We start from the raw sequence: 14,571 nt of genomic DNA, 5'->3' as shown, positions 1-14,571 counted from the left end.
TTTATCTCAATCCTGGCACTTTTAAAAAACAAAAGAAAACTTTATTTCTGTATTTCATGCTTTGTCCTCCAACTATAAAACGGAATAATTGATGTACCCAAATGACTAGTTGAGTAAGTTAACTTAGAAGAAGGGGCTTATAGGAATAGCTGTGTGCTGCAAGTTACATTTATGTAAAAAAGTGTATTTATGTAACTCATTAGTAAGATTTGAATAGTTTTTATTTTATCTGTAAAATACTAAATTTTACTGTTTTTACTGTGGTAGTTTTAAAATACAGTTAAAACTAGTTCTTCCTTGGAGCTTGTTTTTATCTCAAGTACCAAGCCAAGGGGAAAGGGAATATAGTATGATTTCCTGCTTTGTGGTTTTTCAGGCATCCCCACCCAATAACAAATCTCAAGTTTGTGGCTCTTATATTAAAATAGCTAAGAAGCTGACATCTGCTTGTAGAACATTACTCCAAGTACATGTATCTCATTATAAAAACTTACGATGGGTTGTATTCATCCAGCCTTTGTTATATATCCTTTTTTAAGTTTTTTCTACTAACTTTGGAGCCCCAGTAGTAGATAAGAGCTGAAAACATACCACATCTGGTCAGATGGTCCCATATAGTTTGGAACATGTATGATTTTTAAGAGCTTGTCTCAAGTGTAACCTAACACTTTTGAGGTGCAAAAACTCGCCATGGATCTTTTTTGAAAATAGTAAGTAAATTTTTAAATTTAAAACAGTTTTTGTTGTTCTTTAGTACATAAACATGTTTACTTTCCTTATATTTATCCACTAAACTCTGAACAAAGCAAAAATGATCCACTTTTTTAAATATACATTTGCATTCAAAAATCCCAAATACTTCAAAGATTTCACCAGTCTACCCCTCTCTGAAGGAGTGCTCCTTAAAGAGCTTTATTGGTGGGACAGAGAATATTGGTAACAGTGACAATTTTATTAATGGATAAAAGTTACATTTATATTGAATACATGCCTTTCTTTTCTCCTTCTTAAGGAATTGAATGACCTGGCACGGGACCCCCCAGCACAGTGTTCAGCAGGTCCTGTTGGAGATGATAGTAAGTATCTCAAAGGACTGATAGAGTAAAACATAAAACATTGTAATAGTCTGTCTCTGGGGAATCTGGGACTGATAAATACACATCTCTTAAGATTATTTTGTGTGAAGAGATGATTCTACTCTAGGAAAGAGTTGGTGTTTAACCTTACTTGCCTATGAAAGGTGTAGTTTTATGTATATCCCATCATCTTCTGTACTGTTTATTACATTTTGAACCTCTTCTGTGAAACATTGTATGTGTAGTTGTCCTGGCTGCTTCCTACCTATCCTTCATCCTTTCTGGGTATTTTCCTGGGGCAAAATATTCAAGCTTTTATCTATAACAAGCTATTTTTCTTTAAGTAAGTTAACACTCAGGATGATAGGGGTGTGTGGGTGTGTGGGTCTGTGTCTCTGTGTCTCTCTGTCTTTCTGTTGGCTCATACTTGTGAAGACGGGTACAATTTGTTTATCTTTAATGTCCAATTTATCTCCTTAATCCTGTCTAAAATAATTCATTAGATCTTATCATACATGTTGGATAATAATTTTCCTTTTGTTTTTCTTTGTTTCAGCTCAGCCTTTTCCCCTTATGTCATCTTCTAACCTTTTTAAAATGGAGGATATTTGAATAAGACTGTGTTTTATGACACAACTAATTCACACATAAAAATGCAACATTTAGCAAATAAGGAAAAAATGAGCTTGGAAATATTTGTGTAAGAGGAGTATATAGATTAAGACAAAAAATAAATAAATACGAGGTTATATTAGCTTATGTGTAAAATTTTTTCCAGACTTTTTAAAAGAGTGTTGGTTTTGGTTTGCTAAATAAGAATTAAAGCAAAGCCCTTTTACGAGGATTGCTTTATAGATAAAACAGATAGATGTTATAAATTACAAGACTAAGTACATGTGATGAAAAATCCCATTTACATTATTATGTTCAGACCTGTGCAGTATGAGTAACTATAGTATTTGATACCAAACAGGACAGGCCAAGTGCTTAAACACACATTATCTCATTTAGGCCTCACAGTTTTTTTAGGTGAGTGGAATAGAAGTTGTAAACTATTTTAGAGAAGAATCTAGTGAAAGGCTTTTGGAGGTTCCCAAAGGGGACTCATTCTCAGATTTTCTAATTCTAGCTTTATCATTCCATGGTATCATATAGTCCATTTGCATCAGTATAATCTTTCAATTGAAAAAGTGTTTTTATTTCAGGTAAATTCCTCAAAGTTGAGAGTGGCTGATTTTTGATTTAAAATATTTGAAGTCTGGGGATTAGATTTCATTTTTGAAGTTCTATAATCTGCTAAAGTAACTTGCCTTTGCTTTGCTCCTACTATAGTTAGTACTATCACATTCCTTTTTCAGATAGAAAAGTGGTTACCCTGGAAAGTTAACCTCCCCCAAGGCATAAGCAGTAAGAGAAAAAAAAAATAGGTAAATTAGACTTCATCAAAATTTAAAATTTAGGTGCTGAAAATGATAGCATTAAGAAAGTAAAAAGACACACACATAATGAGAGAAAAATTTTGCAAACCATATATCTGATGAGGAATATTTATCCAAAGTATATTTAAAAACTGTATCTTAATAGTATAAAGATAAATAACCTAATTTAAAAATGAACAAAGGCTCTGAATAGACATTTCTCCAAAGAAGATATGCAAATGACCAATAAGCACATGGAAAGATGTTCAGTATCACTAGTCATCAGGGAGATGCATATCAAAACCATAATGAGATACAACTTTACACCTACTAGAATGTCTAGAATCAAAAAATCAAGTAATAAGTGTTGATGAGGATGTGGAGAAATTTGAACCTGCAGATATTGCTGGTAGGAATATAAGATGGTACAGCCAGTTTGGAAAACAGTCTGACAGTTCCCCCAAAAATTAAACATAGAATTACCATATGAGTCAGTGAGTTCAGTTCTAGGTGTATATCCAAGAGAAATGAAAACATATCCATACAAAAACTCACGCATCAATGTTCATAGAAGCATTATTTATAATAGCCAAAAAGTGAAAACAACCTCAAATGCCCACCAACTGATGAAGGGATAAATAGAATGTGGTATACCCATACATTGGAAAATTATTTGGCAATAAAAAGGAATGAAATATTCATGTATACTACAACAAGAAATGAGCCTTAAAAACATTACGCTGAAGGGAGAGGGTATAGCTCAGTGGCAGAGTGCATGCTTAGCATGCACGAGATCCTGGGTTCAATCCCCAGTACCTCCATTAAAAAAATAAGTAAGCCTAATTACCTCCCCCACAAAAACCAAAAACAAACAAACAAACAAACATTACACTGAGTGAGAGAAGCCAAATACAAAAGACCACATATTGTATGATTCCATTTGTGATGAACTATCCAGAATAGTCAAATCCATAGAGACAGAAAATAGATAATGGTTGCATAGGACTGGAGATTGGGTGTAATGGGTGTAATGGATATGGTGTTTCTTTTTGGAGTGATGAAAATGTTCTAAAATTGATTGTGGTGATGATTGTCCAACTCTGAATATACAAAACATCATTGAATTATGTTTTCATTGGATGAATTGCATGTTATGTTGGATTATCTCTCAATAAAGTTGTTTAAAATAATAATAATAACTCTTCCCTTAACTCTGTACTTTCCAGTTCAGCTTTCAGTGTCTTGTCTCACATTGCTAAACTATCAACAGTACCTACCTTCTAAAAGAAAATAAGGAAAAACTCCTTAGGGACAGAATAACTTCCTTACATTTAGTCATCTAGATACTGTTTGCTGATGTTATACTTTAAAATTTGTGTTAGTGTTTGAGAACATTTGAGGATGAATTACCATCAAAAATTGTTGTCTCCTTGAACTACATTAGGAAAAAACAGTGTAATTGGATAGCTAAATGCCCTTTCATCATCTTACTTTTGTTTTAAGGAGATGAAATTTAATCTTAGGAGGAAGAGAGAAACTGTTGGCCAAAATGAAACTTACTGAGCTCCTTTTGACTATCCTAGCTCTCAGATCTTCAGCACTACATGTTATTGATATTTAGCTTAAGAATAAAGTGGGAGACTTGTGCTTTATTTTTAAATACGGAGATTTTAATGTGCCATTTAATTTTTTCCCACTTTTCCGCAAAGTTGTTGCAAGCAGGAAGAAGGGTACTTCCTGAAAGGAGAAGTAAGCTGAAAATTTATTGGTTATATAATCTGCTTGGTTTTCTTTTATTTTGAACACTTGCTGAATGTGACTCTTAAGAGATCTGTACTTGAATTTCAAATGTAGTTCTCTTGAAAGACTCAAACTGTATACAGAACTTTGTATAATCTCAAACTATAACAGATATTCTCATTATTCTTTTTAACCTCAGAGCTTCATCCTAAAGAGTAATCATTGGGCTGTGAACTTGACATTTAAACTCTCAAAAGAGATTGTAGCTTTCGGTTTGTATAATTTGGTTTGAGAGCGTCAAACGCAAAGTGGTTAGTGGGAGCTTTTTAGTTTTGTTTTTGTACTATGAAGACTTTTAAATTGGTACCATGAATTTTTATTTTTAATAGCTCTTAAGATTGATCCTTAAATGAAAGGTTTTTAGAATAGATGTTTATATAAACTATAGCAGTATTTTACGCTTATGGCCAAACATTTTACCCAGTTAGTATTTCTGGAGTTAGTTCTACTTGGAACCTGTAGTGATTGAACTATTTACAAAACCACTTGTAGTTTGAGACAAATGAGGTATTCTCTGACTACCTTCTTTTCCCCTTTCTTTTTTTTTTTTTTTAATATTTCCACTTAAAAAATCTAGACGTCTAAGAGAGTTCCAGAGGGAGACCTAAGTCATTGATTCCAATAGACAGTCTTATATTTAAGCTGTGTGGCAGAATACACAATTAAGATTTACATGATAAGTCTTCAAATGGCTCTTGTTAATTAAATCAATCTCAATGTGTTTTAATTTTGTCTTTGCCTTTTGTTGGCATTGTACATTCTAGATCATTTTAACAAGAGGCATAAACTAGACAGTTTCACATAGAGGCAGTCAGAAGGAATTTATGGATTTGGAGTGATAACCCAGTAGATTTTCATGACTCCTTAGTCTTCTTATTTCCTCCCTGTGTCAGGAGTCTGTTGGTTTGGGAGGAGGGTATAGCTTAGTGGTAGAGTATATGCCTAGCATGCATGAGGTCCTAGGTTCAATCCCCAGTACTTCCATTAAAAAAATAAAAAAACAAACTTAATTACCTCCCTCTTCCTCCCAAAAACAAAATAAACAAAAAGAATTTAAACAAAACAAAACAAAACAAGCTGAAGGCTCACCTTGCAAGTGAGCCATCCTCTTTTGAAAAAAAAAAAAAAAGTCAGCTGGTTTGGGTTGCTCACATATAATACCAGTGACAACTTCTTTTTAGTTTGCCCAGATCCTGGTGTGAATGTTAAGTGCTAAGTAGCTTGCTTAAAAGTGAAAATTCTGGCTTTTTTTTTAACACCTTTGTTATCGTATGGTTCCTATACAGTAAACTACACATATTTCAGATACAGTTTGATGAATTTTGATAGATGTATATATACTCCAGTGAAACCACCACCACAATCAAGGATAGCTAATATTTCCATCACTCCCCAAAAGGTGGAGATTTTGAATTCCCAGTTTATCCCTTCCCACTCCCCCCCCCCCATAACTATAAGTTTGTTCTCTATGTCTGTGAGTCTGTTTCTGTTTTGTAGATAGGTTCATTTGTGTCGGGTATCTTTTGGATTCCACATATAAGTGATATCATATGATATTTTTTTTTCTCTTTCTGACTTACTTCACTTAGAATGACAGTCTCCAGGTCCATCCATGTTGCTGCAAATGGCATTGTTTTATTCTTTTTTATGGCTGAATAGTATTCCATTTTATTTATATACATGCACATACACACATACCACATCTTCTTTATCCGGTTATCTGTTGATGGATATTTGGATTGTTTCCTTGTCTTGGCCATTGTAAATAGTGCTGCTGTGAACATTGAGGGGTATGTATGTCTTTTTTAATTGTATTTTCCTCCGGATATATGCCCAGGAATGGGATTGCTGGATCATATGGTAAGTCTATTTTTGGTTTTTTGAGGAATCTCCATACTGTCCTCCATAGTGGCTTCACTAATTTATATTCCCACCAACAATGTAGGAGGGTTCAGTTTTCTCCACACCGTTTCCAGCATTTATTGTTTGTGGGCTTTTTATTGATGGCCAGTCTGATTGGTGTGAGGTGATACCCTGTTGTAGTTTTGATTTGCATTTCTCTAACAATGAGTGGTGCTGAGCATTTTTTCATGTGCTTGTTGGCCATCTGGACGTCTTTTTTGGAGAAATGTCTGTTTAGGTCTTCTTGCCATTTTTTTATAGTGTTGCTTATTTTGTTGATATTAAGCTGTGTAAGCTATTTGTATATTTTGAAAATTAGTCCTTTGTTGGTTGCCTTATATGCAAATATTTTCTTGCATTCTATAGGTTGTCTTTTCGTTTTGTTGCTGATATCCTTAGCTGTGTAAAAGCTTTTAAGAAAACTGGCTTTTTTATCTTTGTGCTGTACTTAGTTTCACCACCTTCAGAATGGAACAAGCATCATTTTTTGCATTTTGAAGAGATTCCCTTATTAAACAAGTTTATAATTTATTGAGATTATCCCTAGAGTTTGTATTCAAGCTTGGGGCTTTCTGCTGATGTTTTATTTATTGAGACACCAGTAATTCCAAAGACCTACACATGAGAACTCTTGGAAATTTTTTCTCAGTGTAGAAACTGGTATTTCCTAATTTGAGTATTATATAGTTTGAGTTTACTGGTTTGCTCTATACCAGTATTATAAAAGGAGTATATTATATACGTGTTGGGGAAATTAAAGTGTTGAATCTTGTGGTTCTTTTTTACCCTTTGAGGTAAGGAAATGCATGTTTAAAAGTGGAACTTTGTACCTTGTCAAGAATTTTGTCTCCCTGACATGAATTTTCAAGATGTTTTAGTCCAAATACTTTCTTTTGTTGAGCTCCTTATCAATGTTCTGTACCTTGCTAAGTCATTTTTGTTTTTTCTGTTCAGACTCAAACTTGATTCAGATTCCTTATCCTGCCCAAGACTCATCATACTGCTTATAAATGAACTGAGATTAGATATGAAATGATATGTTATTATGGTGTAGGTACACTATGGATATTGCTTCATGACGATTTTTTGTTCTTTTTCAGTGTTCCATTGGCAAGCTACAATAATGGGGCCAGTAAGTATTCAGATTAATTACAGAATAAATAGTTTATGTAATTCACTCATTTTAATCAAACTTTTCTTGTTATCAACAGAATGACAGTCCCTATCAGGGTGGAGTATTTTTCTTGACAATTCATTTCCCAACAGATTACCCCTTCAAACCACCTAAGGTAATTGGAATATAGCACTTGTTTTTTGTCTGCTTTCTATAATACTAATAAACTAGTTTACAAAAAGTTTTCCTTTTTTGATAGGTTGCATTTACAACAAGAATTTATCATCCAAATATTAACAGTAATGGAAGCATTTGTCTTGATATTCTACGGTCACAGTGGTCTCCAGCACTAACTATTTCAAAAGGTAATGGAATGGGTATTTGATATCAAAATAAAGCAACTGTGTTTTTTGTCTTTTTAAGATTTTTTTTTTTGAAAAGATTACTCATATTATTTTTAAGGGGAGGTAGCAGTCCCCCTTATTCTTGAATAGACCTTAAAACCATTGGAGAGAGTTGGATTTTCAAGCATAGATATTCCTTGGTATTGTGACTTGTTCTGCTCATTGTGCTTGCTCTTGAAGCATAGGTTGGAATATGATTGCTTGATATGAATGTTTTTTCAGAGTATAATTAAAAAGTAGAAGACAAGTAATGTCTTTTCCAACCTTGAGATCCATGATTGGAAGGAATATATAATGTTTCAGAATAGGAAATAATATCTTTTTAGAGGAATGCTTCTGCTATAAACATAGACATTAGTTTCTTGAAGAATGAATATTCAGACTCTAAGGTTTCACCAGCTCTTTTTGTCTTTTTTTATATTAGACACTTTTTTTTTAATCAGTAACCCTTTTTTACAAATTGAAGTATAGTTGATTTACAGTGTGTTAATTTCTGGTGTATAGCATAGTGATTCATTTATGTGTGTGTGTGTATGTGTGTATTTATTCCTTTTCATATTCTTTTTCATTATATGCCATTACACGATTTTGAATATGGTTCCCTTTGTCACCAGGGAAGAGTTTTCTATCAGGAACAAATTCATCCTCAAGATAATCAATTTAATATAAATTTTTATTTGGATATCTTTAATCTTTGATGTATCGTCCTATGTGTATATATTTTTGAAAATTTGTAGAGAAAGTTTCTAACTTTGTAATGAAAGATCCAGTAGTTCTTCTAAATAAGACCTAATTATATGAGTAGGTTGGAGATTTTTTTTTTTTACATCCCTAAACTGAACATTGTCTTATTTGTTGATTTGAAATTGTCCATCTCCTCAACATCATACCCAAATGAAGTTACAAGTAGGTTAAATGTTATCAGAATACAAACGTAAGAAACAAGCTGCAAAAATGATAATGTGCTAGTATATTTAACAGATACGAAGAACATATATAAATTATTGAGAGGAAAAACCAAGATCCCAATATATGAATGGACAAGAAGAAACAAAATAATCAAGGAAGTGATAAAACTTTAAGTTCCTATTCTTTACCTTTTTAATTAACAAAGATCTTTTAAAAAGAAAACTAAAATGTCAGTGAAGTACTTTGAAATGAGTGCTTTTGTATACTACAGATAGAAGTATGTATTTGTATAGTCCAGTCTGTCAGTATGTATTAAAAGATAAGAGACTTAATCATTCATCTCCTTTGACCCAGTAATTTCTAGTTTCATTCATTTGTGCCAAGAAAACAATTCCAAATGTTTTTAAAAAAAAAAGAAACTTTTTGTGCAAGTGAATTTGTGACAGCATTATTTCTGAAAACTAGAAATTACATATTGGTGCAACAGAGGAAGAAGTTCTAGCACATGCATTCAAAAGAATATTGATCCTTACAAATATTGTGGAAAATTGTTTGAAAAAAGGAGAAAAGAGATAAAATATTATACACCATAACTTGAGTTGTATAGAAAGTTTGTTAAATAGATAGGAAGAACTAGTTTGGGTATTTGAGTGGTGAAATTGGTGTATAAAAATATTTTTATTTTCTACTTTATTATTTCTTTAATATATACATGTATACAGGAGACAAAATAGTTTCTTAATAAAGAATACAAATTCTGGATTCCACTGCCTGTATTAGGTTCTCAGCTCTCTTATTGAATGAGACTTGAGACAAATTAGCTTCTGTATTCCTCTGTTTTCATCTGTAGGATAGGGATGATAAAAACTACTTCATCATTATTATGAAGACTAAAAAGCAGAAACACATAGTTAACTGTTTCCTGTAAGCACCCAGATAACTAGGATGAAGTCACTACTGTAAAAAGTATTGGGTATTTGTCAAGTTATTACTATGATAAGACTTGTATACTCCTGCAAATTAATTTTATTTTGTTTTGGTTTTGGGTTTTTGTGCTATATAAATTTTTTGAAGGAGAAAAACTCTGAAGTTAAACTCTGAGGCAAAATGCAAACAAAAATCAGAGGACTACATTTTTAAAAATTGTGACAAATAGTTTTACAGATAAGTGGCCTTTTTCTTCTTGTAGGCCTCCTTGCAAATCAAGGGCTACTTGTGAAAGTGTTCATATGCCTGTTGTGATTTCCTGGCCTGGTTGCTCTTCTTTCACCAAGTAGCAGTGGAAGTATAAATCTAGATATAAATGAGGCCAAGAGAGGTGGGACTCTGTGTGTGCGTTGTGTTGGGGGGTAGGGGGTAGATCTAAATAGGTGAAATTGTTACTATAGCTTTTTTTTCCTTCCCCTTCTGTGCCTGATGTGCATTTTTCAGTTATTCTAAATCATACGAGCTGTTAGTTTATTTGATTTATTTATTCTATCTGGATAGCTATCTTTTAAGATACCTGCAGTGCCATTTTGTTGAAATTTGGTTGTATCAACATACCTAGGTTTAATGTTTTAAAGACTCTTGTAAATTGATGTATGGGCAAACAGTTCTGTGAAAGGCCTGAATCCTCTGTGTGTGTTAATTATCCCTTTGATGTAGTCTGTTTTCGAGGGCAATAATTTGGACTGAAATCCCCTCCACTTTGAGTACATATAGGTAAGGGATCTAAATATACAGAAAACTTAAAGGAAGCAGATAAGTGTACCATAAAACCACTTGATTATATGTTTTTAGAATCCAAAGTGACCACAGGTTATGACACTAATGAAAATGGGTATGTACTAATGAAGAATGTACACATATATATGTATGAAAATTGAGTCACTTCAGTGAAGTCTATGTAAGCTGTAGAAATAGAAGTTATTCTCTTTATAGAGAAAGACAGTATATAATACATTATAAGCCAAAATCAATTTTCTACAAAGTGAAGGAACTAAATAGTGTACTAAGAATCTTTTACCAGGTCCAGCCAGATACCATCCTACCTTCCTTTCCTGGAAGGAAAATGATGAAAGTTATTTCTTTAAAATTTATCTTTTTAAATTTAGCCTTATTGAAATAGTTGTAAGAGTAAGCAAAAGGGAATTTATAACAAATACTAATTTTGTAGTATGTCAAATTTTAGGTTGAAAAATCAGTTGTCTCTTGCTACAGAATATTAGAAATAAGATAGCTGAGTTCTGTCAGCATCAGACTAGAAAGATTGGAATTTATTTTAGTATGTCAGAGGCCACTGGACTTAATGTAATTAGTGGCTTTGGCCTCCTCTTTGCTTTCAATAAGGAATACATAAATTAACAGATTTGAACAGAGGAAATTGTACTGTTGCGATTTGTCTGCTACATTCCAGATTGTCACTGAAGAAATAGCTTAGATAAGATTCTAAATTGTTATTGACAGTAATTTGAGACTTTAGTTAGACATGTATTATATCCTCTGTAATATGTGTGGCCACCCTCATTTGGAAGCAAGTACTGGCCTTTATGTTCTTAGACTAAATTGTTTTCAACTAAAAAAACAAATTCATTACATCTGAATATAGTACCTGCCATTGAGAAAGCAGTGATTGTTAGATTTCTTAGTTGTCATTTCTGAATAAGAGCATTCAGTAGTGTGGTTGTCTTTGGAATTCTGAAAGCCATTTATCTCTAAACATGGGCATCTAAAAATTGAACTTTGGGGAATAAAAAGTGTTATTGGTCTAGAATTTGGAAAACCTGGATTCAACTTCAGAAGACCGTTCCATTTTGGAAGACCTTCTAATTCCACTTACTAACCAGGGGCATTGGGCAAGATACTTCACCAGCTTGGGCCAGCTTTCTTAGGAGTTCAAGCACAGAGAAATCTTAGAGTCTTTGTTGATTATTGTTACTATAAAATTAGGTAGAGCTTACAAAGCTGCTCGGCACTACAACATAAATAGATTTTTAAAATTTTCTCTTGTGTTGCCATTTCATGTTTCTTTCAACCTTTTTTGCTTTTATCCTCTACTAAAGGATACGTTTTTTTTCATTCTAGTACTCTTGTCCATTTGTTCTCTGTTGTGTGATCCCAATCCAGATGATCCTTTAGTGCCTGAGATTGCTCGGATCTACAAAACAGATAGAGAAAAGTAAGTATTGTCTCCAGACAGAAGAGTATCTGTGGTAGGGTGGAGATGTTTGTATTTCAGCTCTTTCTTAACTAAGGGCTGAGTATGGGCCAGATACTTAAAATGAAGTCCTAATATACTCCCCCAGGGACAGAAAAGAGGAGTATTTGCATCAAGTATTGCTAGATGATATCAAGTAGATGATTTTAACTCTAATTGTTTCATATGACTTCTACTGTCTAGAAAAACTTTTCTCCAATGTATTTTCCCATGGCTTTATGTCTTCTGCTTGGCTTTTGACATACAAAACATTGTGCATCAAGAGCCTGTTTTTCTTAGATAGGTATTTGTAAATAAACAGGAAAAGGGAATTGACTTTTCAACCATTTGGAATAATCTAAAAAAGAAGGTGAATAAACACAGCAAGGCATGAAAGCTCCAAATTTCCTTTAAAACAAAACTTGAGGTATAATTTACATATTTTACAGTTGTATTGTGAATTATTAAAGAGTGGTCAGGATATCAAAAGAGATAGTAACTGAAAATGTTGTAATCTTTTTTGTCTTGTGTATTATTCAGTAAGATTATAGGAGGAAACAGATGGGAGATAGTAATTTTCTAAAGTTAAAATATGAAGGATTAGAGAATTATTTGAATTATTGGATTAGAGAGGTGTATAGATAGTATATTTTAATGGAGCTCCACTGGGAATGGGAGATTCTAACAGCAGTTGGTTCTTAGTTTAGTTTTGTCTGTGTTTAGGTCTGAATAGTATCTATAGCTGTGTATTTTTGGCTGAATTCAGAATAAAATTAGATCATGATTTTTTCTATTTGTGAATTTATTCACAATTCTTTTTGATTAGGAAACTATTTTGTCCAATATCTAGAATTAAGAGGCTTTTCCCCAGGTCATTGTGGTAGTAATGTTCAGCAGAACATTTTTAAATCAAAGAACAAGAGAGCCTTTAGCCCTACTTATTTTACTGCTGAAATGTTCTTCTGGAGCAATAAACCCATTCATTTTAGCAACCAAATTGTTAAAATAAGTTCTGCCAGCACTATTTGTTTTATTGATACAGGGGAAAGTATTATGTCAATTTAATCATTATTATATGATTTCAAGAACCTTTTAATGTAGAATTATATAGTATTTATTATACTCCAAATAATAAATCAAGGGTTGAAGATCTTGTCTTAGAAATTTGTCAATCAAGTATAGGCAAAGGGTATGCCAGCAAATGCTAAAATTTAATCGAAATCCTCTGTTAGAAGCAGTTACAGGACATTTTCCACTATCATTGAATAAACATTTATTAGAAATTTGAAGTACATAGATGGCTTAGCTTGAATGTACTATAAGTTATTCCCCTCAAGTTACTAGATGGGATAATAAATGAAATCTGTTGCTTTCTAACTGACTCCTCACCTGTGTTAAGCCAAGCTTCTCTTTGTGTGTACAGGTACAACAGAATAGCTCGGGAATGGACTCAGAAGTATGCGATGTAATTAAAGAAATTATTGGATAACCTCTACAAATAAAGATAGGGGAACTCTGAAAGAGAAAGTCCTTTTGATTTCCATTTGACTGCTTTCTATGAGCCCACGCCTCATCTTCCCCCGTGCACATGTTTACCTGATACAGCAGTGCTGCGTGTTGTACATACTTGGAACAACAAACTAGAAATACTGTACTTCTGTACCAACATTGCCTCCTAGCAGAGAAGTGTGTGTGTGTGACAAGCCAGTTCTCCAGGCATAACCTAGGTGTGAGATTAAAAGCTTTCCGTATTGACTTAAATTTGGATAACGGCAAGGTGAGGGGTGGTGGGTATGGTGTGTGCTTGAAAGGGGAAGTAAAGCTCCACTGACCTGTAGGAGATTGTTTTTTAAGTGGAATCCTATTAAACTCAAAACAGTTATGAAAAGCAAGGCAAAGAACATGAAGCTGTTTCTGTATTCATTTTATTCCGAAGGACCTACGTCTTAGGTGAAAGTTATGACCAACCAGATTAAACTCTACCCACATCCTGTATTTTAAGGTCTAAGTTTAACTGGTCAACATTTAAATGGATTGGAGCTATTAGTATGTGAAGTGTGATGGGCTTTGTTCCCAACTCTTTTACATCTCCCCACCCTTCATCCTTCAGCCCCTCTTTCTCTCTTCCATATTCTTTGGTTTGTATGTGGTTTCTCAGTTAATACATAGCTGATAGCTCTTATTTTTCTTATGTTTTTAACTGCTTAGGTCTATCTGGATGTAAGGGTGAAAATTCATTTGATGGAAATACTTGTGTATATTTAAAGACCCAGTTGCTCCTCTGGAGCTTGTACGTTCAAGAATGATTAATCTGTGTAATAAACTGATTACTACAGTCATTACATATAATTTTGTGTGAATAGGCTTTTTGATTTTAAGAACTTTGTCTAGCTGAGATTAATGGTGAAATTTCCCCCACCCCTGAAATGTTTTCATTTATAGTGGTTGCATTTCAAAATCACAAAACAGTTCCATTTTACATAGCAAAAAGGATATCTTGAAAGTAATTTTACTGAACAGGATAAAGGCATAAGCTTAAAAGCATTTCCATGAAACTTATATGTGCAGTATTCCAGGAACATGACTGTTAAACTAAAAAGAAATTTGCTTTATTATTGAAACTAAGCTACATTTCACCAAAACCTTGTGACATTCCTTTGGTGCATAGGACAAAAAACAAAAGCATTGATTGCTATTTGGTAAGTTAAGCTTCTGTGATTGTGATTGTAAAAGAGCAACATTGACCAAATCCGGGAAACATGAGCACAAT

The 14,571-nt window shown here is 33.2% G+C and overlaps 1 protein-coding gene across 3 annotated transcripts in view; it reads left to right on the top strand.

Moving 5' to 3' along the window:
- The window catches only part of UBE2D2 (ubiquitin conjugating enzyme E2 D2), a 45,817-nt gene extending 31,667 nt beyond the window's left edge, over window positions 1–14,150 (top strand). For all 3 annotated transcript variants that reach the window (XM_006204567.2, XM_072956694.1, XM_072956697.1), the window contains 6 exons: window positions 1,013–1,076; window positions 7,297–7,328; window positions 7,408–7,485; window positions 7,570–7,675; window positions 11,690–11,783; window positions 13,225–14,150. In XM_006204567.2, the coding sequence (XP_006204629.1) occupies window positions 1,013–1,076; window positions 7,297–7,328; window positions 7,408–7,485; window positions 7,570–7,675; window positions 11,690–11,783; window positions 13,225–13,270 (420 nt within the window). In that variant the 3' untranslated portion in view covers window positions 13,271–14,150. The remainder of the gene's footprint in view (window positions 1–1,012; window positions 1,077–7,296; window positions 7,329–7,407; window positions 7,486–7,569; window positions 7,676–11,689; window positions 11,784–13,224) is intronic.
- The last annotated feature ends 421 nt before the right edge of the window (window positions 14,151–14,571 follow it).

Source organism: Vicugna pacos, chromosome 3, assembly GCF_048564905.1.
Source record: "Vicugna pacos chromosome 3, VicPac4, whole genome shotgun sequence".
NCBI lineage: Eukaryota > Metazoa > Chordata > Mammalia > Artiodactyla > Camelidae > Vicugna > Vicugna pacos.
Note: the sequence above shows the minus strand (reverse complement) of the source record. Positions and strands in the feature narration are given on the sequence as shown.